The sequence below is a fragment of the Nesoenas mayeri genome (genome assembly GCF_963082525.1).
Source record: "Nesoenas mayeri genome assembly, chromosome: 1".
Taxonomy (NCBI): Eukaryota; Metazoa; Chordata; class Aves; order Columbiformes; family Columbidae; genus Nesoenas; species Nesoenas mayeri.
The window spans coordinates 80,956,466-80,984,068 of NC_137541.1; the positions used below are offsets into that span (position 1 = coordinate 80,956,466).

Genomic DNA, 27,603 nt, shown 5'->3' on the forward strand with positions numbered 1-27,603 from the left:
ATTCAGCTGTGGAACTTCTTGTGTTGCACAAAAGTGCTAAAGATGTACATGGATTCAAAAGCAGTTGGATGAATGAGCACTTAGTGGATGTTGTAGACCAAACATTGAGTTTAGGTGGACCTGTGGCCTGACCAGGGATGGCCATTCTTATATGAAATATTATTGTTGCAAAAGTTAAATGCCTTTTTTTTGTTTTTTAATGTATCATTTTCCCATTCTTTCAGGCCAAATTAAAGTTTCAAATCCAGAATCCTAGTGCAGCTGAACTGGTTCATTTTCTCTTTACCCCATTAAAAATGGTAAGTTTTAATGATTTTTTTTTTTAGTACTTTCCTTCAGAACTCTTGTATTTATATGTTCTGTAACCTTTTCAAGGATAACAAGATTGAAATGTTGTGTCCCTGGACAATAATTAAGGAGATGTGTGTGTCTCAGGATGAAGTTCTCTTCAGAAAATAATTTATATCCTTTTCTGTGTGTATTCCCATCTAATAAATATATTTATTTAAATCATCTTTAGCTTTTTGTGTTACAGTTTGCCATTATTATTTTTTAATTAAAAAGTTTAAAATGAGATAATTTACATAACGCAGGAGGAGAGTTGAAAGCATAGCTGTTTAGTGGAAGTATGTGTGGTTTTGACTCGTAGAGCAAAAATAACATTGCTAAAAAGTGGGGCTGAATATAAAATGATTGGTGCCTAGAACAGCAGTTCTTCCACAATAAATGCTATAGTTAAACTGTAAGACATTAAGACACATTGTTTTTTTATCAGATTTGTTTGTTTGTTTGTTTATTTGTTTGTTTTTTGGGGGTCCTGTTTTTGTGAGTAGTAAATATTTCATAGTAGCACTGTAGATAACTTATATTCACAAAAATGGAAAGTTACTGACAATTTGTGCATTCTTTGTATTGTTTTAATACTTGGATTTAGGTGGTACAGACAACAGGAGGTCCAGAGCTTGCTGGCACAGTACTCAGCCCTCTGTTAACAAAAGATACTATAGACTTCCTGCGATATACTGTCACAAGTGAAGAAGGCCAGTTATGGATGTCATTGGGTGACACATGGACCAAAGCCAGGTAAAAAAAAAGCCTTTGCATATTTTAGAGATGATCTCCTAACTCACGTTTATTGACATGACCTTACCCTGGTTATCCACCCCCCAATAAAATCAAAATTAATCTCGTAGGCTTTGGACTCTTCAGAACCATTCTTTGACATTTTTGGAAAGGAACTTTTTAATCTCAATGGGATTTGGGAGTGTCTTGATTTCTAGGGATCTCAAGGAGGGAGAAATTTCAGACAGAATTTTTTATTTTGTCCAGGGTATCAAGAACTTGATATAACTTCGTGCAGATATTTTTTCTGAACAGTCCCTTGTATATTTCCAGTTGTTTTTCACCATTATTTTTCCAACCCAGCTGTGTGGACTTCATTAAATATCAATTTGAAGAAACTGCAATAAAAAGCGACAAAATGTTGAAGAACAGGATACAGATTTCTAGTTTCAATTTCCAATAATTATCAAAAGCTAAAAATTTCCAATGTGCTTACTTCTTTGAAAGCATCATAACGCTATAAAGAAAATGCTTATAATTTTTAAACAATGTTTATTGGTTTAACTATGTTACATGTGCATACCTTACACCAGGACTGTATAAATATAACATTTAATTATATAAATGTTATATAAATGTTATATAAATTATTTATCATTATATAAATGCTATATTATTATTATTTATTATAAATTAATTATATAAATATAACATTTATACAGTCCTAAAATCATATTTGGCTCTTTGAAGGCAACCACGAGGCTGATGTGGCCCCAGGTGAAAATGAGCTTGACACTCCTGCCCTACACGTTGTACTTAATGGATTCACTGTTATGGTTAGGCTTAGCTAAAATATAACTATTTTATGTATTTGTTGTTTTGGGGGTAAGTATATGGTTTGAAATTACTCAGGTAAATAGAACATGCAAAAGAAAAAGCTTAAATTAGCAAAGTGCATAGGTAAGTACATTTGATGATGATGAAATATGCAATCACTTGGGCTGGAAATGCATAATGTATTTTATGCTTATTCATCCTTGCTCTTAGATTTCAAATTGAACATAAACATCTACCAAATGGGTTTCTTTAATTAATTGATTGATTAAAAAGTAGTTGAGTGTTTTGCTGGTAAGGAAGGCTGCATGGAAATCCCTAGAGGATGGAGTGACAAACATTCTCAGAATAGGGAGATTGACTTACAGGTCTTTCCCTTCCTCAGTCTCACTCTGGTGCAGGACCAGAAATGTCCAAATTCATTGTTTGGGCCCATTGTTCGGCCTGCTACAGCAAAATGAGCTAGAAACAGGAATTGCCGCTCCTTGTGATTGCCAGTGAGCTTACCTCCCCCAGCAAAACACCATTTGCTTGTCTTTACCTGCTTCAAGATCTGCTGGCTTCACAGCAGCTTGTGGTGGGACTGGCAGTGGAAATTGTCTTATAGCCTTGGAGCGTCATGCAGGGAAAATGGATCGCTGGGTAAAATAATGGGCTTCTTTGTCTTGGGAACTACCATCACCATTCATTTAGTCCCTTCTGAAAAAAGTTTAATGGAAAGAGAAGTAGCTCATGTTGGGCAGTAAAGAATGAATCACTTAGAATATAGTTGGTTGACCCATGTAGATTAGAAATGATGGTCTGATTGATCTCAATATCCAGAGGTACACTGTGCTGTGGTGCAGCAGGAGAGGTGAATGATATACTCAAGGTTTACTGACCTAGCTCAAGCCTGCTAATGGGCTAGTAATTCATCACTGCTCCTGTACATTGTGTTACTGGCAGCATTTGTACGTTAATTTTGAGCAGTGTGAAGAATTAGACTGTTAAAAGACTGTAATGTACATTCCCGATTTTGCTTCCACAGTGAAGAAACAGTAATTTATATTGCAGGACAGTGTGTTATGTATACTGTAAAGGCAGACCATGAAAGCATTCATTTAGGTATTTTGTGTTGCAATAGGAAATGCTAATGGAGCTCTCAAAAATAATACAGTATTTTAAAAATATCAATCTGAACTATAAAACAGTAAATAATAATAATTCTTGAGTTTTGATGCATGTAGAGGTTTGCTGTGTGGTGGTGTTTTTTGGGGGGGGTTTTTTGGTCAATAAAAGCCATTGTTTAAGTTCTTGTTTTAGGTGTAGCTAGGCCCCCTAAGCTTCCATGCTTCCTACCTACTTTCAGACTTTCTTATAAAGAAGGCTGTTTCTTTGAAGTCTTATGTCTGGTGCATTCACACAAACAGAGCACTGCAATATTTTTCACCATACAAGAGTGAAAACAAATCCTAGATTTGTTTGTGATTAATTCTTCTATTATTCATCCTTTGCTACAAGACAGAAATGTGTTGTGTTTTACCACTGACAAGTCCTTATGGCAGGAGCAGTTTCTTTCTGCAGGGCACAGCACTGAGCATAGTTGTGGTCAATAAATGTTTTCTGCAGATTTTTCTGTTTTCTAGCACAATTCTACCTATACTGACATTGCAGCCTCTCCTCTATACTAATAAAAGTTCTAAAGAGTTTTGATTTGTAGGAAACCTGTTAAACCTGTATTTATATGGCCTTAGATACTGTTAAGGGTTTAGGTTGCAGGGTGACAATAAAACCCTGGCAGATGTATTGTTAACCTCCTTCCCCTTCCCCGCTTCCCCCTTTTATCCCTCCCTCTCCCCGATTCCCACTAAGGACAGGCGATCAGGAGGAAAAGGAGGACAGAGAGAAGAGAGTTGGAAAAAATTAAAAATGTTTTACTAATGCTACTAATAAGAATAGAGAAAATAATACAAAATATACAAAACCAATCTGGAAAGTCTCAGCGACTGCAGAGCTGGCACCTGAAGTCCTGGATTGGACTCTGCAGCCAACCGGAGCTGGATTCAGTCTCTCTCTAGGCCTCAGTTTGCAGGGATGACTAGCAAGATCCTCTCCTAGTGTCAGCCATAAGCAAAAGGGAAAGAAGAAGGGAAAAGGGACGAGATCCTCGTGATCTCCCACTTTTATATGAAGTATTCATGTGAATGGAATGTTATACAGAGTTGGTCAGTTTCTTGATCACCTCTCAGTTTCTCGTTGCCCCTCTCGTGAGATGTCCATCCATGCTTATCAATAACTTTGCATTCCATTGCTATGTTTACCAAAACATGTATCTGTTTCTCCAGGAAAATGCAGCTAATATGAAGGCTTTAGCTGACAGGCAAATTCACTAAAAGAGAAACTTGTTTTTTAACAAAACCAGGACAGATACAGATCTCTAATTTGCTTTTCATACAGAGCGGACTGGCCCAAAGACCATTTTATTCCACCTTATGTCCCCCGTTTCCGAAATGGTTGGGAGCCTCCTTTGCTGAACTTCATGGGAGCTCCAAAGGAGCAAGAACTCAATCATTTGGCTGAGTCCGTGGCAAATGTTGCAGAGCAACAGCGGAAGCAAGAAATGAAAAGACTGTCAACTGAGGTAGGTTGTCTGTGACACTGTTTTGTAAATTAGCTGAAGGCAACACCAACTGCTTTTTTCATAAAGGAAGTATTTTCTGATATTGCTGGAGTAACTATGGTCTGATGTCTGCTATGTTGGTGCAAGCTCAGGATACTTAATTAAAGTTATGTGAAACCAAATACTTGTTTAGCCATCAAAAACGTGATTAAGATAAATATGAGGCTTTTGCCCACTGCTCTGCTTGAACCTGGTGCACTTTCCCACCTCAATCGGAATGACAGTCCAAGTCCCTATGATTCAGTTTGATTATTGGCCTGTGCTTTCAGATCCATTTGATTTTGATTATATATACTTGATGTAGAACTTGAACCAAAGTGTTCTCAAACACACACCCATGAGCAGAAAAGACACCCACACCACTTTAAGGAGTTTTGGATTTAAGGTACTTCTTCCCAAATGTGGAATTTGATTTCCTTTCAAGAATTTCTTGATACTTTCACTGTATTGCTAGAAAGTATTTGGTGGTGCTATCAGAGTAATGCCACACCGGGTAATTTAGGCTGACTTCTGAAAAACAGCTGCCAATTAGAAGTCTTGTTGCACAGGAATCTTCTCCCATCCTGTTCTCCCAAGAAATGTGATTAATTTAGCAAAAGATAACTTATTCTGTTCTGTGAATGGAAACGTGGACCACCTTCTAAAGCCTAGAGAGAGACCAGAGTGCATTTTCTGGCTTCATTGAGAATTAGAGGGGCTGACTCTTAAGGTTATGCTCCCTACTTTTTCAGTAGAGTGGGTCAGCAAACATACTTTTTTTCATGTGGAAATTTTAAGGATAAAAGTGGATTTTGTTGCTTCTTTATTCACAAAACCCAAACAAAACAAAACAAAACCAAAAAAAAAAAGAAGACACTCACACACAAACAAACCAAACAAAAACAAACACCTGCCCCCTCCCACTCAAAAGAAAACAAACAAACAAACAAAAAACCCCAGCCAACCACTATTGCATTTTTAGAATATACAAGTTTTCATTGTTGAAGTTTTTTGTTGGGAGGACATAAGCTTTAAATGAAAATTTTATTTTATTTTTCTATGCTAAGTTTAGTTTAAATCAAAGGTTAGCTAGTCCGACTTCATCTGCTAACAGCTGTGACATGGAAGTGCACCTAGAATTTTCTAGGTTCAGTCCATAGCCTTTCTTATCTTCCTTGAGCAATCTACACCAGTACTATATCACCAGTACTATATTCAGAGTGCATCTTAAGGCAATGGTACTGGATTTTATCTTAATTTTGTAGTGGTGATCTTGACAAATCTGTTAGTGACAAAAATGCACATATGGAAGAAGATTCAAGGGAAGGATTTCAGTAGGATCACCTGATTGCCATTTGTGCTTTTGAAAAATAATTGTCATAGTTGCCTTTTCTGGTTTTGAGCAGGGTTCAGCTTTCTAATATCGAGTTACTTCTGTGAGCATTTGCCTGTGGAGGAACTACCTGCCCTTTCCCCTTCTGCAGTGTGTGGCCCTGGAGAGGAGCCTGTCGCTTCACCCCTGTGCTGAGAGGTCCTGAGCATCTGCGCAGGGATGAGGCCTGGAGATGGCTAAAGATAAGAAGGAAAAGCAGTTTTTATCTCATGAAACTTTCATTATGAAAACAACCAACACTCAGAATATTTGTGTGGTTAGGGTATTTGCCTCAGATGTCAGACACACATGTTCAGTCTTAGACAGGTGCAACTGAGTTCATTATGTACAGTTTATTGGCTGCTGCAGGATGGTTTTCTCTTGCAGAGCAGTTCTCTTATTGGAGACAACAAAAGCTTCCCTAGCAAACATTTACCAAAACTGGCCATGGAAAGCTTGCCACAATAAAACTTTTTCATGAAAATCTCTTAGTCAAAAAAAAAAAAAAAAAAAAAAAGGATCTACTCAGCTACAGAGACAAATTGGCTAAAAAGTCTGCCAAGCAAAGGAGAATAACATGGTACATATCTGATTACTTAAAACACTGTTTGGCTTTATGCCTAACAAGATATACAAGAATAAATGCACCAAAACCTGATTTATTGCCTGTGAGTTCTTTTGAGGAAAAAAGCATTTACTATAGCTAATGGGCACAGTAATGTGGAATGTCGCTGTTGTCATTACTGTCACCCCTTCCCTAGTCATCAAATATTGTCTTGGTGTTTCACTGCTGCTCTACGTATCTGTGCATGAGCTTTTGTTTACGTTGTGCTCCACCTAAAAAAAAAAAAAAAAAAGCATTGATTTTTCTCTTCTGATGATTGTAAGAATTTTATTTATTATTTAGATAATAGTGATGGTACTGTTGGTTGAATTGGCAATTGTTTGTGCCAACTTAACATCTTTATCTTAATCTTCAAAAGACCAAAAAAAAAAAAAATCCCAGTTACCTCTAGGTGTTCTTGTGCATGGCCCCTGGGATGGCAGACCTTGGTCTCCTGGCTGTCACTGATTCCTGTGTGGTCTTGGGCAAGTCATTTAACCTTGATGCCTTCTCAGCACATCCCTAGGGGTAGAAGCACTGAGCTGCTTAATAGCTGTGAAGTGCTGTAGGTGCTCAGCTGGAAAAAGCTGCGTGAGTGCAAAATGCTGTTTGTGTGCAGCGAAAGGACTGCCCTGGAGTGGGTGATAGCAGAATAGTTATTCTTTCATAAGTCTGCTGTAGCAGCTTGTTTAATGAAGGGTGCTAGAAAACTGAGAATTTAAGTGCTCATCTCTTGCTGCTAATTGGCCTCATGTCTTCATGAGGCTGCATGTCGAGAGCTGTGCCGCCCTGGGGATGGAGAGGGGTGCATACAGCTACCCTCACTGCTGGGCATCTGGCAAAGTATATTGCAGGGTCCCACTCATGAGAAGAAGCTTTACCTATATATATATATATATATATGTAAAAAAATATATATTTTTTTTCCTTTCCAGTCCTGAATCTTAAGATCTAGACACACACTCAGCTCCCACCAGGTGGATTTCAAGGTGGAGCTGGTTCGGTGAAACATTGGGGAACTCGTGATAGAGTCTGTGCAGCTAAGGCAATGTAAATAATTAGTGCATGAAGTAAAATAAGTTCCTGCTTCCTGGGTGTCCTTTGATGTAAGGTATAAGCTAGGTGACACCCAAGATTTTTTTTTTCAAATACATCTTAATAATGTAGTCTTAAAGAGTATTGTGTGTATGGGGAGTTTTGTGTGGTTTTGATTTATTTTCATAAACCCTCAGCCCTGTAGGCAAGTGTCTCTGGGTGCCTGGTCAGATACTTGGAGGTAGAAATCAGGTGAGTGGCTTTTCTGTATCCACACAGACGGGGGGGGGGGGCGGGGAAATTACAAACAAAAAACCACAACCCCCCCCAACAAACTAGTCTTAGAGATTTGAAAATTTTTTATGAATCTCAGCTGTTCTAACTTATGCAACTATATGGTGGTATAAAGAAAATATCTATTATGAGCAATTTCAATACCATACTCTCCAGAAATGAGCTGCTTAGATTGTTGGGTTTTTTTTGGAGAATGATGGTTGAAATAATTCTTACTTAGAAGCAAAGTAGTATTGCTGGATTTAAGGTGTTGTTTTTAGTTTTTTGTGTTTTTTTTTTTTTTTTTTTTGTTTAGGTCTGCTGCCCAGAAAGAATTTCCTAAAGCCTTGAATATTCTTATATGTGTGCTTGTGATAAATTGTGATTATTTTCCTTAATTAAAATCCTTATTTATACCAACTGTCACATTCCTTTTACATTTCTTCCTTGACTATAGTCATTTTCAGTGAGAGGGTGACATAAAGGAGCCACTTGATATTATGAACCTGCAACAGAGTGATAATTTTAGTTAGGAGGTTTTGTTTCTTATACAGACTTACTGTAGAGATTTCTGGCTTTAAGTGTACATCTAAAACAAAAGCTCAAAGCAATGCCTGAGTGTGGTTTATTTTAAAGCCATTCAGCCATTGTTTATAAGTTGTGTTCCTGTAGTGATACTTGAGAGATGACATGGACCTTGCCCCAGAGAACTGTTTTTCTAAAGAATATCCCCTGCAATATTAATGCAGTGGGATGAATTAGGATAGCAATTCTTTCATTCTTATCCTTTTGATCTCCCTGTCTATATATTTGAAATGCAGAAGTTATTAACTTTTCATAGCAGAACCGTGAGCACCTGAGGATGCGTGAATGCTGACAGAGATGCTGGGGTGCTGGATTAAGTGAGCGAGGCGGTGCTTCTGATGACACTAATCCACTTTGTGGCTTTGTTTCTTTTTTGTCTTCCAGCCTCCCAGTGTTCCCGACTACCCCCCGTCCGATGGGTATGCATTCAGTAACACAGTTTACAAAAGAGGGCCTCTGCTGGACCAGGGGGCGGCTGTTGCAGCCTTTAAGCAAACTGTTAGCCGACATGTAGATAGGTAACACAGAATCAATGGCGTACGTGGTGCTGTGGATAACTGTCCTGACTTATTGCTATTGGGGTGGCGGTGTAATTACCTCTGTAATTACCTCTGGTTGTGTCTGGAGCAGATCATTGTTTCTATGAGGAACTGATTCCGGTTAGCAATGGTTATCTCTGCTTTTGCTTCTCTAAGGCACATCATTAAGACTCTTTTATTATAATTTCTACTAAACTACCCTGTTTATGTATGCTATTAATTCAGTGCTTTTGCCAAAAATGATATAGGGGAATTCCAACCCAACTGAGAACACAGAATCCTCCTATTTGGGTTTAGATTTTATTTCTGCTTTGTTTTATGTTTCTAAAGATACTCTTTGCTCTTTTCAGAACTACAAAGAATGACAAGTCTGCTCTGAGATTCATTCATCCTTGTTTTGAATGATTGTTTGATTTGTTTAGCTGTTTTGTGCTGCATAGTCTCTTGCTTTTTGTTTTCTGGATTGGTGCATAAATATCCACTTTCAGAATAGCAAGTCTTAGTTTCTTCCGTTCTCTTTCAAACACTACAGAAAATTCTCTAAAGTGTTTGCGTAGCAACCAGTGTGTTTTTGCACATCCTCTTTCATGCCCTTCATTTTAGCCTAAATCCAAATAGCTTTACAAGATCAAATGCAGTGATCCTTGGAGTCTTGGCCTTGTATGTGGGGAGAATTTATGCCAGCACAAGCTGTGGAAGTACATTGGTAAAGCAATATTGGAATTGTTCCCCCATGCCCAACTGTTTTCCACATACACCATATGAACAGTATTTTGGCTTATGTGCTATGGAAGATGTTTCAGCTAAATTTTTAGGATTGGATTGCTGATTAAAACAGCTTTGATATAATTATTTTGATGAAAATCTTTGCATAATCCCTAGTTTTGAGCTATGTGCTAAAAGATCCTCTTGTTAATCTGCATGCATATGGATTCCCATGTGTTGTGCAGGTTGAGGACCTGATTCTTTTCCTGAACTTTGGATTTATTTTTCCTTGCAATAGCAGCAGTAGTAATCAACTCTTAATCATTTTCTCAAACTTGGCTACTTCTTGAGTTCTTGTCTCAGGACTAGTCACCTTGAAATCTAGATGATCTGTACTCTTAATTCCTTTCTTTCTTATCTGTAATATGATAAGACCTGTTCTGTCCTTTCTGAGTAAGAGTATTCCATATGAATGTTGTTGCCTGCATTTCATGTTTAGAGAATGAGTCTTATTGCATTGAACTATTGATAATATCAGTGTATCTGGCTGCAACTGAAAGAGTCGTCCAAGCCTTCTGTGTGGCAAGTAAAGAGAAATGAAGCAGTTCATGTAAGGTGAAATTAGTCACACAGAATCACAGAATGTTAAGGATTGGAAGAGACCTTAAAACATCATCTAGTCCAATCTCCCTGCTGGAGCAGGAACACCTAGATGAGGTTACACAGGAATGTGTCCAGGTGGGTTTTGAATGTCTCCAGAGAAGGACACTCCACAACCTCCCTGGGCAGCCTATTCCAGTGTTCTGTCACCCTCACTGTGAAGAAGTTTCTTCTCAAATTTAAGTGGAACCTCCTGTGTTCCAGTTTGTACCCATTGCCCCTTGTCCTATCATTTAAAAGATGTGAAAAGAGCAGTCCTGCAGTGGTGCCCGTTTCTCACCACTGACTATGGGAGGGAGTCTAGATGGCGAATACTGATGCAAACATCCACAGCATGCCCCTACCTACCAGTCTGTTCAACACAACACAAACTTCCATTTCTTAACTGGCTCTTGAGATATAAAATATGTGCCTTGTAGGAGGTAATTATTGGAGGAAAGCTGTGAATATGTATTGCTCCAAGTAGCTTCCATTTAAAGCATCTGTGAAGAAGTAGGTGAAGGAGTGGGTTTGGGGGAGGGAGTGAGAAATTCAAGCTGATCATTTAAGCCATTGTTTGCTGGTCCTTGTTCAAAGCTGGCATTCCTAATGAGTAGTCCAAAGGCAAGTGGCCAAGCCACCCACTACCTTCTGAAGGACAAGCAGGTTACACATTGTCCAGGGAAATTTTAATCACAGGCAACTTCACTGAGCCTTATTCCAACATGCCAGGACCTCCAGTAAGGTCTGTTTTCCTTGAGTGATCTAAGTGTCAGGATCTTAAACTTTCAGTGGGATATTAGGTATATCAGGGACTCTCTCTGACCCTGAAAGTGTGCTGTATAGTTTTTCAGGAAGTTGTGTGGTATTTCAAACTAGTATGCTGCGTAGTTTGGTTTTGCACTGTCATTTGAAGAAAAACACCCTGAAAGCCTGTGCAATCCACTAGGCTCTTGAGCAGCATGCATGGATGAGCAGAAGGCTGATGTATCTAATAGTAAGAAAACACAGTGGAGGATAGATGAAGTGCTGAGAATATTTCTGCCCCAAGTTAACGGTTTGGCTGTTTAAGCGAGGCTTGAAGAATTATGGTATCTTCAGAAGCATACAGCCATTGCTTAAGTTCTGGAGATATTGCTGCTGACTACAACAGAGGGGAGTAAAACTGAAACATAAGCATTTTTAAAAATTCCTCCTGAGTTTTTTGAACGGATTGGGATAGTCAGGTGTGGAAGTCAGGTAGGAAGACAGTGAAATGAGTTTGGAAAGACAGGCTAAAAGTAAAAGTACCTTCAGAGGTACATTAGTCATATCCCTGAGATAATAAGAAAGGAGTTCAAAATTATATGAATTTTGAGTAGGTGGTGGAAAAAAAATGAGATTACTCATACATCTTTCAGCCTCATAACAGCTGTTCTGCAGGCCTGGGTTCATCCCATGCTTTTCACTCTCTCCTTAAACACATTTAGTGTTTTGTCTTTCTTTCCAAATAATCTTTCAATCTAAATATGACTCTTCCTTTGTTCTGCTCTTCAAGTCAAATGCGAGAGTTCTCCACAGCCATGCAATAGCTAGGTAATGAATGGATTGCTCAGGGACACCTGGGACCCACGGTTACACAGCACCAACATCAGCAACAGTCTGCATTCCTATCCCTGTGCTGTGATGTTGTATGCAATATTTAAGGCCATTGATTGCTTTGTGTTTTCATTTTCTGTTCAGATTTTTTTTAAAACTTTACTACCTGGTATGGATTTAGGTTGTTGGGTGTAATTGTAATCAGTGAATAATGTTACTGTTTCTTTTGGACCTGTTTTGATGGAACTGAGGGATCTTTCAACTTGAAGAGCAACTATGTCAAAGAAACTATTATAGTGGCTTCTTACCCAAAGGCATTCTGAACAGATCTTTCCTCATGGAAGCAGAAAGACACAGAGTTGAACTGTGGTATTCCATGTTCTACGATGAACCTTGTTTGTAACTGACAAGATGTTAGTTTTCAGTTTTAATGATATAGTAACTTGAGGTTGTTAGAGCTGATGATACCTTATGGTCAATTAAGAAAACTGATCTACAGCAGGTGAGCATTTTTTAGAGTTTAATTCCACTGGTGTTGATGGCAAAAGAATAATCATTTATTACGTATTTGAAACAATTTATGATGAACACTAGAAATACAGTTTCATACAAAGCACAAGATATCCATTATCTACTAAGTATAGTCATTTGTTTATATGGCAAATGATTGTTTAACCTACTGTAGGAAAACAGGCTAAATATAGTGTACAAGTTTATTGTAAAACAATGGCACCTGCCAATCTAAGCTGTTATCTCACAAGCAGTGAGCTAATAAAGATTACCAGTTCTTGAGGTCCATGTAGCTCAGCCACCTCTTTCTTTTGTTGCTTTTTTTTCTTTTCTTTCTTTTTTTTTTTTTTTTCTTTGCACTTAAGTCAGTGTGTTAAGAGTAGGTAGTTCTACAGCAGCATCATGTTATGGTGGGGTGGATTTTTTTATTTAAATGTTTTGCAGATTGTTGGAAAAGGGCATTTTGTCTGTGTTTATTTGTTTGAATGTCTCACTGAACAATAGTCTGATCTTTCCAGAAACTATGAAGCACATAGCAAAACACAGACCAAGAAATATGCCAAATGCAAGTATGAATTTATGGCAAGAAACAACAGTGAGCTTTCTGTCATGAAAGAAGAGATCGTAGAGGTAATCTTTTTTGCAAAGAGAAAACACAAATTTCTGATACTACTCGACGTAGAGAGCACCTTTCCTGTGGATAGTATGGCTGTCCTTCATGATTACTTCAATCTATTTGTTTTATCACCATTAATATGGAAAGTTCAATCAGTTTGTTTTCCACCATGGGCAAGAATGGAGATTCTGTACTGACTTATGAATTGATTCTGTAGATACCCATGCTGGAAGTTTATTTGTGCATTTCTTCCATCTTCTCTAGTGTTGCTTTTAAAAGCCTCATTTAGTAGTATTTGAATAACTTGCTTTCACAGACACTGTCTGTGTACGCACAGGGCATAGAGAAATCCTGTCCTTTCCTGCAAGAGATGGTACCCAGAAAGCTGGACACCTTTGGAAGAGAGGGAGCAACAGACAGAGAAAACGTCGTGTATGAGATTGCACGGCAGATTTTGGACTTCTCCTGGCCATGCTGCTCCAGTTCCCTGTTTACTCAGAAGTGCTCTCTCTTCGAAGTTGTACTCTTCTAGAAAGATGCCCTTTTTCTTGGGTTATTAATAGTTACTTATTCATTTTCTCAGTAGCCAATAGGTTGTAGAGATGCCAGCCTCTGCACAAGTATTGATTTTCATTCTGCTGTATTGTCCAGCACGTCTGAGTTTACAGGTGTTCTTTACACACTTTTCTTCAATAACCTTCCTTGAGAGCCATGCTCTGAAAAGTGCAATATAACCATGTAGAATTAGTGATAATTTAGGAAGCCTACAAGAGTTTCTTACGGACATCTGTGTATGATCTGTTGGCAAGCGCAGAACCTGGCAAATTTACAGTTTTATTTTGAAATGATGCGCAGTCTAAGTACTGGCAGGAGGAAAGTCAGTAAAAATATGTGACTAATTTGTCAAATTATTTCAGATTCTGGATAACAGAAAGCAGTGGTGGAAGGTTCAGAATAAAAGTGGCAGCACAGGCTTTGTGCCAAACAACATTTTGGATCCTCTGAGGAATCAAGAAGGTGTTCTAGGATGGTCAGAGCCTGCGTATACCCGCACTATCCAGGTACCGTCTGCTCCTTAGGAGCAAAACTTTCTTGTGAAGTGTGCATGTGTGCATGTGGAGGAGGAAGAGATTCACAGCAAGGCTAAATTATCTGCATGTTCCACTGATATGTATAAAGATTCATTTTTCTTGTCAGCTTGAATTTTATTATTGTATAGAGTCTAACATGAGAATAAAGATGATAGTGATACAGCAAAATGTTGTCCTACAAGGGTTTGGGTTTTTTTTCTGCTTATTTGCTTAGAGGTGGTAATTTTGGTCCTAATGGATGTAAATGCATTTATTTTAATTGCAAATATCCTTTGTGGATTGATAGCTGTTGATGCCAAAGAAGGAGTTTGAATTATTTAAGGTAGGGTCATCTTTGTTTTTCCTAGGAGAGTGAACACTAGCTTTTCTTTTTATTTTCTGTCTTTGAGTGTCTCTGTCTTCTATTTATTTAATTACTGTACTTTGGAGTAATAAAATTAGGTGTCTTGGCTTTTGAATTCGCAGGTATTTTTCAATTACTGTCCCTGTGCATCAATGACACTCTATTCTTGTGACCTAATTTTGCTTTTCTTTCTTTCACTTTGTGGTGTGCAATTAAGATTTTGTTGTTGTTGTTTCTTTTATATGTTGAAGAGAATTAGAGGATAAAATTAAAAAAAAAATAATCTTACATCAGTGCCATTGTCCACCTGAGTTAGGATATACAAGATAAAGTTGTAATCTGTATTTTTAGACAACATTTACGTGGGCCAGAAGCTCATAAAATAACAGGTGGTGTTTTCTAAGGCCTGTTTCTTCCCTTTTATATCTAATGATTTCAAAAAGTTAGGCAAACAAGTTTGGATTAAACAGAAATTCCAGGCCTGCCATGAACCAGACTTTTTCAGTCCAAATGCAAACCCAACTCATGTTGAAGTTAAATTAAATTTAATTTAATATTCATTCCTTGTGCCTACATACTTCAGCTGATGATTGAAAACTGAGAAATGCCAAAATGCGTAATGCCATAATGTTACTATTGACTGTCTCTGCTGCAGACTCATCTGAAAGTCCCAGTCAAAGGTGTTGCTGTGCTGGATTCTGTGTGCACAGCTATTGTGAAAGCTGCACCTTTTGCAGTATTTCCAGTTTTGCCATGGATATAGAAAACCTCTTGAGAAATGATGCCCTATGCTATTTCTGGCACCATAATGTGGTAGACCTGTCTTGAGCTTGCTGGGCTTGAATCAGGCCACTTCTGAGTTTTTTTATCCCTAATTGTTTGCCTGTAATGTATGAGCTCATTCTAAATTGATTATGGCTTTTGCCTGTCTGTGTCATGAAGCATGTGTCTAGAGTGCTTTTTAAATCCTGATTTAAGGGTATGATTTTTTTTTCTTATGGTGCATGTCATTTTGTGTGTTTGGAATTTGCCAAGAAATCCTGAGACTGAGTGTGGTTTATAAGTAGAGGTTCTTACACTATTCTTTGTAATGCACTGCAGTTTTTGAAGTTTTCTGTTTGAAATAATGACATGAGAAATAATAATCATTTTTCTAAAGCATTCTCCATGGACCTATGAAAATCAGGGTCACAGAACAACATTTTAGATCATTTTATTTGCCCTCTGGCAGGTTGTTCTCCATGGTTTGTTTTAATTTTAGCTCTATGATATTTAAATATGAGCTTGAAATAATGTGACATTATTAAGGAATATAATGAATTACACAGGATAAAGGGAGTCTTTACCAAGACATGTCAGTACTGTTGTTCTTAACTTTAGGGTGTTTATTATAATTTTAGCACTCCTGAGCATGCTCATTTGTCTCTTTCCCTGTGATAGATACATGGTTCATTCGGATCTGTTTGCATAACTCTATTTATTTTCATAACGGTGCTATGAGACGTTGCTGCTATTTCAGAGAGAAATGAGGCATTGAGGGGCTGACTACTTTGCCAGAGGTCAAACGGGAGAACATGTGGGTAGAGCAGGAAATTGAGGTTGTTCCTATCAGTGCCTCTGCCAGACTCTGAACACAAGCAGGCTCAGTGCCTGGTGTGGTGCAGCTTTTTCCAGACCCCTAAGTCATCTTCGGTTTTCCAAAGACTGCTTTCAAAGCAGACTGGCTGCTGTGTTGAGCACCCTGGTCGGCTTCAAGCTGCAGATAAGTGTTATGTACAAGGTTAGTGTGTTTCTTTACAGACTAAAGGCCTTCAAAGCACCGCCAACCAAATAATGTTTCCAGATTATTAGAAGGATTAAGGATTCAATCAAAAGAGAGAACTTTTTCATTCAGTTATTCTACAGATGGACACTTTTTCTTTGAGAGATGGATACCTCATTATCACAATTATTCTCAGAGGAGTAATGTTTATTTTATTCTTCCCTCTCCTAGTGGCGTCTGAGTCCACACACCAGATTTAGACCCTGATTTTTCTCTCAGTCCCTTTCAGGATCCAGGTCACACATAATTACTTGAAAGCACTGGATTGTCTAAGATTATTCTGGCAGGAACACTGCAACCAATATCCTAGTTATTATATTTTGTCATCTTTGTGAGTCAGAGCCTATAACATTATCTTTCTTCTGGTCAGTTGAATTAGTTCCAGGAGAACTGTATTTTTGCTTGTTTGGTATTTGTGTATATTTTGGAGAACAGTTTGCTGGTTATTTATGTTTTCCACTAATGTGAATTATTGATTATCAGAGTTTCCTGTGCTGTTGGCCATTTAGTCCGCCTTTTTATTGTGAACCAACAGTGATACTTCACCATCTCATTGTGTGTGAACATAAACAGTTTCCCAAGCACTCTAGTTTCTTTTTTTGTATAAGTATTGCTGGTGAACCTAGAAAATAGTTAAACATAATATTTCCTATTTATTGTGCTTTTCATTAACTTTTTATGATCTTGAAAAAGGAATTTGAGGAACATATTTGGGCTAGAAGTGTGTATCTTGGTGAGCATGTTAATTAATCTCATGACACCCTCTGTGAGGTGAGTCAGTTATGTTACCAATGGCGTGTAGACAGCATGAGGCACAGAGCACAAATGTGAAGCAAAATGCAGTCCTGCAGTCTTATAAAAAAACAGCACTGTCCACAGGAGTGTGACATTACATCTAAGAGGCATGTTTATGGTATGTAAACACCAAGACAAAAGTCTTCACCTTTCTTGGGACAAGCATCATTTGCATTTCTTGGCAATCTACCATCAAAACCTTTCTTTCAAGTCTCTTTGTTTAGCATGTTACTTAAAATATCTCTGTGGGAAGTTGTTTCCCCTCAAGCACAGCATTTGTGCTCCAAGTTAGTGTCATATTCATCTTTTGCCAATTCTTATCTTTCCTGCAGATCATGAATTGTTTGATGACAAAGAGATGCAGTTGCCAGGTGTTCATTTTGCAGTGGCTAAATAATTTTTCACCAAGAGCCAGTATGTCTTTTACTTCTTTTCATATTAAATGGTCTTTACATTTGCCATCAGACCAAGACTTTTTAATGTTTGTTTTGTTTTTTTTAAGTTGTTTCCTGTCCAATTCAACATTGATCCAGTCCCAAATTATGGGATGCCGCTTATGCAAAATGCACTGAGTAGTTGTAAAAATGGCTGGGTTAATGATTGGAATTAAAAGTCTTCAGTTTGCCTTTTTTTTTTTTTTTTCTTTTAAGAAATGGGGACTAGTCTAGCTAATACTAATTTGAATAAATAGACTGTCTGAATTTCTCCTTCTTCCATCCTAATTTACTCCTTGTTTTCTGGCAAGACTAGCAAAGCACGTTTTTAAATTCAATAAAATAATAAATTCTTTACACCCCACAAAAGCTAGTTATGTGCCTTGCAATGGGGTTTTCATAGGCAGCTGGTTGACTCTGTGTAATAGCTGAACCCACCAGAGGAAACTGGGCTGAAAGAGCTCCCTTGAAATTACCTCCTCCAGTCTTGGGTACCTCATTGTCACTTTTAGTTGTATGCAAGTAGTTGGCTGTCTCTTCTCTCTTAAAATATAGCCAAATTAGGAGGTACATGCCCCAGAATGAGAGATTCCCAGTGTGAGTGTCAGGAAAACATCCAAAGCACCGTGCTCCTGACAGATCTGAGGCTGAATCCTCTGTAGCCCTCGTGTTGAACTCCTGTTGCTGTGCATACAGGAACGTAGCACTAAAATGCTCAGAAAGACAGTAAATGGGAAGCTCCATGTCTGTGTTAACTTAATGAGAGCATATCCCAGCACTAATGCTACTTACAGTTGTATCCAGCACCTCTAATGCTAAGTCTGTATTTGCCATAGTTTGAATACACATATTCCCTGTTTTTATGCTGAAGTGTAGCTGTAAATATATTGTTCCATTTTTTTTTACAATGATCAAGAATTAGGGTTGATATTGTTAGCATTTTTGCTCAAACTTATTATTCTGCTTACATTAAAAATAGATCAAATCATAATGAATCTTGATATTTGACAAGATGTAGCCTGTAGTGTAGTGGAAAAAAAGAGCCTTGGGACCTCTGTTTTTTTCTTGTAAAGACAAAGATTTTCTGGCAAAAAAAGAAGAAGAAAAAAATAGTCCCAGCAATCTTTTTTGGTATATCCAGATTTTTAATGAGTGTGTCTCATCACTGTTGTAAATAATTTAAATGATTTGTTCCAATTTATATGAATTGAGGATTCCAAGTTTATTCTTAGGAAAAAAAATATACAAGAAAGAAGGGGGAAAAAAAAAAGCAAAAACAAGGAAAAAAAAACCACAACAAAACAAACAAACAAAAAACCAAAAACCAACACGAAAGCCCCCAAAACAAACCAAGTCCATACATACAAACCAACCAACCAAACCAAACAAACCAACAACAAAGAAACCCAAACAAAAATTACAAAAAAACCCACCAAAACAAACAAAAACCCCAGAATTGTTCATTGTTCTGATCATTGCCAGCAAATTAGCAAGTACACACCTGTCAGTGGTGACCTTTACCTCATTTTCTAAGCTAGTCAATATTTCTTAAGCTAAAAAAATAACTTTTTATTAATACCTGCTGTGACTTTATTGTTCTTGTTCTATAGATACGAGAGTTCTCTACATTCATCTTATGATTTCAATCCAATGTCAGGTTTTTTTTTGGGTTGTTTTTTTTTTTTTCATTAAACCTCTTTCTAAATTTCTGTCTAGGTGGGTGCTTTGAAAAGAGCTCATTGCTTATAAGGTGTCACATATGTGTGTTTGGTAGCCAACAGTCTGCTCATTATTCAAAAGAAGAAAATGAGAATAACTATGTGAGTTGCTTAGTGAGTAAGAAGAGGTAATTATTAGCACTGATGTTCATTTGTTTTAAATTGCTAATGTGTATGAAATTTCAGGAGAGATGTGTAAGGCAGTTACTTTTTACCTTTCTAATAACGCTATTTGATGTGATTTACTCCATTTTTCTCACAGCAATTGCTGGGAGAGCTTTCAGAGGTAACGAAATTACTCTTCTGTTGTTGAACTTCAAAAATTACTCTTTTGGATGATGTAGTCACCGAATTCCGTAGTGCATGCTTGTTTTGTTTGCAGCAATACATAGAAGTGATTGGATCAATGTGTGTATGTCCTCAAATATCTGGAGTTAGAAAAAGTGTTAAAAAAAAGAAATGTTAAATGTGATTAGAATGTATAATTGGCTTCTGGGCACTGTTCAACAAAACGTGAAGTGTATTTCCATGTGGTTTCATCTGTAAATTTAGAATTTGAGTGACGCTTCCAGTTTAATTTGTATTTTCACTGCAGCAAGTCATTCTGATGAGACTTGTGATCACAGCATAACATGTTTTTGAAACTACATCAGTAGCATCTATTGAAAACCATGTGTAGTATTTATCTATCATTTTTTCTGGATTACAATTGTAGTGGTATGTAGTTGATGCCTTGGTTTGTAATGAATCTTCTCTAACATTAAAAAAAGCCTTGTTTTTTCCTTGCATGTTGTTTAAGAATGTTGGGGCATACATGAGGGTACATTGTGGGGATAACAGTCTAGCAATTGGAATCTGTGAACAAAAATTCTAAAAGCTGAATATCATGAGAAAATTTTAATAGCTCTGAAATTTTAAAATTTGTTAAAATAATTTTGCATATACCACAGTACATCTATAGTCATAGTCATATATATCATAAGTCATCTATATCATAAGTTATGATATATTTACTATATGCATATTACGGCATTGCCTTTCCACCAAAGGACAGTCTTCTGTAAATATACCTTATTCTGCTTGTTCTCTTTTATATTATGAATTTCACTTTTCTTGGCATTTGACATTTAAAAAAACATTTCTTGTCTTAACATTGAAGTAACAGAATACAGAAAAGTCAGTCATATTATTTTTTTCTTTAATCTCCCCACAATGCACTGCACAAGGTAGTCAGAAAATAATTGAGAGTAATGCCTTTGAACAACTAAATGTTAAGCTAAAAAAACACAAAGAGGTTTAATGGCTAATGTATTGTTAGACTATATGTTGGCTTCACTAGCTCCCTACTACAATTTAAGTGAAAAATTGTCTAAGGGAAACAAAATATTTTTTTCTTAGGCTTAATTGACAGGCCATAGAAACTGATGGGATAATTTTTTTGCTGGTGTAACTCGGCATAGCTCAGCTGTAATGGTCTCAGTTTGCATTCACTACAAAATGCCTTGTCCATCAGTTAGACTTACCGAGTTGTGGATTCCTGTATAAGTGCAGTTGCTGACATTTAATGGAAGTTTGATTGTTGTCAGGGCAGTGATCTGCTGCTCAGATTCTAACATATGGCTCCTACCAATATTTCCCTGCTTGATTTGCTATAAACCTTCTGCCTCCAAGGAAATAGGGAAGGGTATTTCAGGAAGGAACAATGAATCTGGGGAATGTGCTCATCTGTTTTCATACCAAAATAAGCAGATTTCTCATAACTAAGAAATGAGGCATCCCTATTGAGCAAACAAACTTTAATATTAAACTTGAAAGCTGTGCTAGTCCAAAACTGTGGAGAGAGAGCACTGTTAAAACAGTTAGATGTGGGGTTGGAACTGTTTGAAAGAAAATGCCAGCACAGTTTGTGTATGAGCTTCTGGGCTTCTCTGTCACTTGGGTTGCATATAAGTTAGTTATTAGCAGCAAGATAATTTTCACGTTGTTAGAACATTATGTAAAGTGGGGGAAGAGAAACAACAGGCCCTATTCCAAGAATTGTGGAGTTGGATTTTTTTCAGTTGGATTATAGCATTGGGGTGGCATGTAGCGACCACAGAAGTAGCTGAAAACGCACAACTGAATAGATAGAAGGAGCAGGAACCTCTCTGCATTACAGAAAAAAAGTGTTATCCTACCCTCAGTGACTTCTTAGTTAAACTATTAGTCAGGCTTAGATGTGGCAGGATATATTCATTTTTCACTATTTTTTACATGACATCTCTAAAATATACATTTTTACACTGATAAAGTCCAACAATTCAAAAATTTTGGAAGCTGTTAGTGCCATGTAATAGAAGTTTGGAATTAAAAAAAAAATCATTTATAGAACTCATCTGCTTGAAAGAAACATGTTTCAGATTATGTCATTGCTGTGAATTTTGTGTCTGAAAGGGAAGGAAATTGATGCCAAATATTGATGCAAAATCAAGTTTTGGCAAATTTTGGAACTCTATCTGGCAAGTAAGTTGTCTTTGTGTAATAAATAAAATCAGTTGGTATGAAGCATCCCAGCATTTTCTGCAGAAACCCGAGTTTGTCTGATGTTTTGTCCAAGTTTTGTTGTCAAACTGAGTCTCTCTGGATCTTTTCAGAAACAGAGGATGGACTATATTGTGAAACAACCTGATCCAGTTCCTGCTACTCCTTCGCCACCTCCAGCACCCACTCCTGTCCCCATGGCTGTCCCTCTCCCTCCTAGCACTCCAGCACCTATACCGGTTCCTGTGCCCAAAGCACCAGAAACCATCAGCCGCCAAAGCAGCACCTCTAGTGACAGTGGTGGTAGTGTTGGACGAGACACCCAGCGGCAGAAGCAAGTTCCTGTGGACCGTAAGTTGATCTAAGAAGCAAGAAAAAGAAAGAAGTGTTTCTCCCATTCCTGTGTGTTTTGTTTCAGGCTTAAATTCCTTAAAAACTTGTTTTTCAGATAAATGTTTATTAAATATTTAGCTTTAACCCTATTTTTAAAATACACATTTTCTGACCCTTGCTAATCAGGATCCTAAGTAGGGACAAAACAGTTCTGCACTTGTCCCAGTCCTAAATCCTCTTGTTTAATGACTGTTTAGGATCTTCAGTCAGTGGTTTTCAACACTGTAAATGCCCATGCTGGTCTTCTGGTTAATGCATGTTTTCTACCTGAACTCATTGCCACATTACAATCTAAATTGTTTTTCAAATTAGTTATGCTCTTTTACACTTAGGAACCATGTTGTAATAGTGTTGAAGGAGACTCATCTTATAATCAGGTACCCTTAGCTTGGTCAAAGCAGCAGCAACTGGCAGGCCACTGGGCAAACTGTCATGTCCTTATCTTAGGAGGACAAGAGAAGATACTCTATAGCCCTTTAGGTGGAAAAACATGGTAACCTGCATCCAGCAGAGTGTGACAGTTATTCAATATTTTGATTAAGGCCATCTTGTAAATATAAAGCCCAGCTGCTGCTGAGGCTCCTACTCTGTATTGACTGAAAAGCAAGTTAGATTAGGAGAACTTATTTAGCCAATAAATTCTGTTCTAAATGCACTTAAAGCAATGTGATCGCTAGGCGTAAAGATAACTGAAACTGGCAGGGAAGCATTTGCTACAACTATTAAAGTAATAGCTGTTAAAATTATGAGCTTTTTGCAGTTCAAGAGTTGACAGCTTTTCTCATACCCTGCCTCACTGCCTTATTAGAAAATCCCACTCCACGTGAGGTAAAAACTGGCACCAAGCGTAATCCTTTCTGCAGAAAGGTTTCTTTTCCCCCCTGTGCCCAGTGGATGGGACTCATACCTGCTTGGATAACCACACTCAGTTGGTGGAACCTGTTTTGACATTGCCTGGTGGTAGATAAGCTCTGGCCTAAGTTCTGAATTTAGGAAGGCTTTGAGACTTTAGTTTTTTTCACATAACAGACTGGCTGGCTGAAAATTATAAATGGAGAACAACATGGAAGGGGAACAGGCTTCATTCCTGTTGCTCAAAGAAACAGTAGGGCCAGCTTCTGCCTTTCTTCTGTTTTGGGCGGTTTGTTACTTAAATAGAAGCAGAAACCCAAATAGTTATACAAGATACAGAAAGTGAGGAAGAACTTCATGCACACAAAAATGATCATTTTATTTCTGTCAAAGATGATCTTTGCGTACCACAGCAGATGTATTTCCTTGAATCCACGATGGCCTCTATGCATTACAGATGGAAAATGTGAAGACCAGGGTATAGGTACAGGGTGTGAGGTATGAAGGGTTGTTGCAGTGTAAGTGGTTCCAAGACATCTCTTGCCCTCTCAGCCTCTGTAGAGGCCCTGGGCCATGCACAAGAGCTCCTGTGCCCTCCTGAGAGCTGCCACTCAAGCCCAGTTAATGGACTTCAGGTACCTCTCAGTCCTCACAGAACAGCTGTCTCTGCAAAGGTGAGGGGCAGCCCTACCATTACCTGCTGCCCAAGCATCCACCGGAACCCTGCAAAGAACAGGCAGTGTAGTAGCTGCTTTGCACTGAGAGTGTCTTGTTTATTTATGATAATACTTCTAACAACAGTAAGAATCTGTTATCTAACAGCTAAATATTTATCTTTTGATATAGTCTTGGTCTAGATAAAACGTATGTCTTTCAAAATCTGTGTAAATAGAAGGTAAGTAGCAATTTTCTTGCGCTCTTTCTGTTTGGGAAAATAACTGGTACATGCTTTGATAACATTGTCTAAAGGCTTCACTTGTATAATATATCCCATCTCAGACCTTCACATATCACAGAGCACATGTTATTTGGGCTTCTGAGTCACATTCTGGGGGAAAAAATACATGATAGAGCCTGAATGCCTCAAATATTTTACTAAAGATATTTTGTTGACTTTTGACCTGGGGCTATTTTGTAAAGGAAAAAGACAAAATGGCTAAACCAAGGAATTTTATTTTTTTATTGTCATGATTAAAAAAAAAATCCTAAAAGCCAATGTAAACCTTGTTTTTATTTGACTAACTGGCTAGAGATGTTGATCCTTGAAGAGGTTTTGGGAGAGGATAAAAGGAAAATAGAGAATGAAATATTCTTACTGTCTTACAGCTTTTTCATATTGAAGTTGTGTCGTTTGCCTCTGCTGCTATCAGTATAATAGGAGAAAAGGAATGGCTTTTGCCATCTGAGTGCATTAGAGAAGGTGCTGTAGTTACTGTTTTGTATCAAAGTGAGAAGGCTGAATAAAGGTGACTAAAAACATCTTGGCAAGGAAATCCTGAGAATTTTTGAGATCACTTGAAGTTGTGTGTCAAAGTATTTTTATGGTAATTCCAAAGTTACTACATGGAGAGTTGACTGTGCTAAATTGGTATCTTCTCTGTGCTCAAAAAGGTGTTTATGCCCTTTTGGATTCTTCCTATTTTTGTAAAATCATCCATAAAACTTTCCATATGCATTTTAAACAATTTTCAGTCTCATTATAATTTACTTTGTTAAATTGCATGAAAAGCATTTTATTTCACCTGCTAATGCCCACCAGCTGAACTAAAGGCTTCAGATGAATAGGTTCTGTGGGATAGTGTATTTGTACAGTTTTGTTTAAAAGTTTAAAAAAAAAAAAAAATCTTGCCCAATTTCTCTGTCTCTGGTGAGAATTCACTCTTTTTCGTTTACCTTTTTTTTTTTTTTTCTTTTTCTTCTTTTTCTAATGCAAAGTGTGACATTGTTTCAGTTAACCAGTCACTTTTCACCAATCAGCATTCACTTGGAGTGAATTTATATTTCTCAAAACCCCTTCAAAAATTTGATCACTCTAATAGTTTATTGCCTACAGTGACAGGCACTATATGAGCATTCTTCCTCATCATTTTTGTTTTCATGTTTAAAACATCATAATTCTATTTGAAGAAACTCAGACAATGACAAATGATCACCCTCCACGCCCATTTTCTTTTACAGCTTGGGTGCTGCCAGACTGATCTATGCCTCTGTGTGACATCAAGCTTATCTCCTCATTCTGGAGTCTCAGTAGAATATACAAAAAAATAAGATTTAAAGAGGAGCATAAGAAATTACCTGGCTTTGATAAAGCAACCTTGAGAATAATTCCTGTGGGGCATCTGTCTCTCTAGGCAGGAAATCGCAGATGGAGGAGGTGCAGGATGAACTTATTCACCGACTCACCATTGGCCGGAGCGCTGCCCAGAGGAAGTTCCATGTGCCACGACCAAACATCCCGGTTGTTAATATCACTTACGACTCTTCATCTGAGGATGTGAAAGCGTGGCTACAGTCCAAAGGATTCAACCCTGTGTAAGTTTGAAGACAAATGTGAAGAAAACTTCTAAAAATTATTTTTCTGTCAGTTATTAGGTAGGATGTGGTGTGCCCACTTTTTAAAATCAAGCAGCCTTCTGAATCAAGACAGATCAGCTGCACCCTTGAGAAAAATAGTTCATTTTCACATATATATGTATATACATGTATACTTAATATATATCCATCAGTATCAATGTGGTTATAGATCAATAGAGATATATTTAGGAAAAATACATATATATATATATATATATATATGTGTCTCCACCAACAGGTATTTGTTAGATACTGAACTGACTTCAGGAGTCCTGTTGCATTAAGTTTTGTCTTGATTTTAGTAGCCCTATCTGAGATAACATGGCTGGAAAGCCAAACTATTACTTTTCCTTGGCTAGTGTATTTTTTCTTATTTCTTGTTTGTTCCCTTGCTGTGACCACAGGACTGTCAATAGCCTTGGTGTGCTGACAGGCGCTCAGCTTTTCTCCCTCAATAAAGAGGAACTGAGGACTGTTTGCCCAGAAGGTTCTAGAGTCTACAGCCAAATTACGGTACAGAAATCTGCCTTGGAGGTATGTATAACCCTTCTTGCTAACGTAATGGTGGGCTGATGCTTTTGAACCTGTAGAATTAAATAGCTGTTTGTGTGAGACAGCTGTTTTGTTGTTTGTTTTGTTTTGTTTTCTTTTGTTTGTTTTGTTTTGTTTTGTTTTCTCAGTTTCCGTCAAGTTGATAAGCACTATTTGTACCTGAGTTATGTGGTGTTAACTCATTGAAACAGTATCAGTCAAAACACCAAAACATTTCTCCCCGTTTCTAGAAGGGTCTACAAAGTTTTAGAAAAAGTTCATTGTAGTACTCAAGTTTAAGACATTGTGTGCTGTAATCAGACTGCAAGAAGACAAAATCAGCCAAAAAGGGCTTTAGGGAAAACAATAGAAGTAAAATGCCCTTTTTCTTGCCTCTTGCCCTATCTGGTACTTGGACAAACAGGTGTTCCTAATACTTCCGGTGGTGATGTCTTAGTTTCGCTTTATCTTTGTAGAAGAGATTTGCTTCATTAGGCATGAGAAATTGGTAGAGTGAGTTCACTCCTGAATCTCAAGGTCTTTCAGATCAAATGCTGCGTATCTGTATTGGCAGGTTCGTAAGTGGGTGAAAACACATTCAACATGCTAGCATAATTACTGAACTAAGGATAAAAGTATTGTGTCTTTGTATTCATTGACCTGTGGCAGCTTGCTTTAATTACAGTAGTGTTGTTCCTTAAACACCTTAAAAGCTTGTATACAGAGTTGTGCTAGGGAGAATGCCTAACAATTTTTAGCCAAAAAAATTGCAGTTATATCTACCTTTTAAAAAAACTTGCTGTGGCAAATGGAGAAATGGACTTGATACAGTCTAGAGGTGAGACTAGCCCAAATGAGAAGCTATATTCTTCCCATCCTATTTAAAAAAAAAATAAAAATCTTGAAGAAGTTTAAAATGTGTTTCAGTCATTTAAAGAAGCTTGGACCTTGGACCATCTTGCTTAAGTGATTTTAAGCTTTAACTACTAGGCATATTTTTAAATACAAGTTGATTATGATGAGGCATATTTTATATCCATAATTTTATAGTGAAGATATATGTGTATTCTTCATTTTTTCTGGAATCTCAATAGTCTTATTTCAGTTTCATAAGCCTTCTGTCTACTGAGAGGGGAGTGCCTTTGTGGTGGAAGTTGGTTTGAAAAGCAGAGATGCACTGGATTGTAGAGGTCTGTCCTTTTTTTCCTCCATGGTGTTATTCTACTTGTTTCAGTTAGGTCTCGCTCTGCAGGAAACAGAGGAGTCAAAACTTGTCTAATAAATGCTCTACAAGTGTCAATAAAGAGGTACTTGGAGTTTAACAAGGTCATTGGCTTTCCTGAGTGAAAAAGTAATAGAAATATTTATTTCTGCTTCAGTTACATGAGGTTTAACTGATGAATTTCAGAATTTATGCAATTCCTGATTGCTTTGGCCCGTTGTTTGAATTACTCAAAACATTGAGATGCATCTTCCTTTCTGTCCCTATAATATTTCAAGTTCTATGGTTTAGGAAGGCTGTCCTTGTTTAAGAGAAGCT

At 37.5% G+C, this 27,603-nt stretch overlaps 1 protein-coding gene across 3 annotated transcripts in view; it reads left to right on the top strand.

Moving 5' to 3' along the window:
* EPS8 (EGFR pathway substrate 8, signaling adaptor) overlaps positions 1-27,603 on the top strand; it is a gene marked incomplete at both ends in the record, with an annotated part of 59,631 nt that overhangs the window by 28,353 nt on the left and 3,675 nt on the right. Inside the window, 10 exons of one of the 3 annotated variants that reach the window (XM_080357135.1) lie at positions 225-299; positions 935-1,083; positions 4,333-4,516; positions 8,788-8,921; positions 12,893-13,004; positions 13,908-14,051; positions 14,368-14,403; positions 21,827-22,064; positions 25,310-25,490; positions 25,937-26,066. In XM_080357135.1, coding sequence (XP_080213261.1) covers positions 225-299; positions 935-1,083; positions 4,333-4,516; positions 8,788-8,921; positions 12,893-13,004; positions 13,908-14,051; positions 14,368-14,403; positions 21,827-22,064; positions 25,310-25,490; positions 25,937-26,066 — 1,383 coding nt within the window. Of the gene's footprint in view, positions 1-224; positions 300-934; positions 1,084-4,332; positions 4,517-8,787; positions 8,922-12,892; positions 13,005-13,907; positions 14,052-14,367; positions 14,404-19,455; positions 19,480-21,826; positions 22,065-25,309; positions 25,491-25,936; positions 26,067-27,603 lie in introns of all 3 variants that reach the window. The other 2 variants (XM_080357136.1, XM_080357137.1) reach the window with 2 other exon arrangements.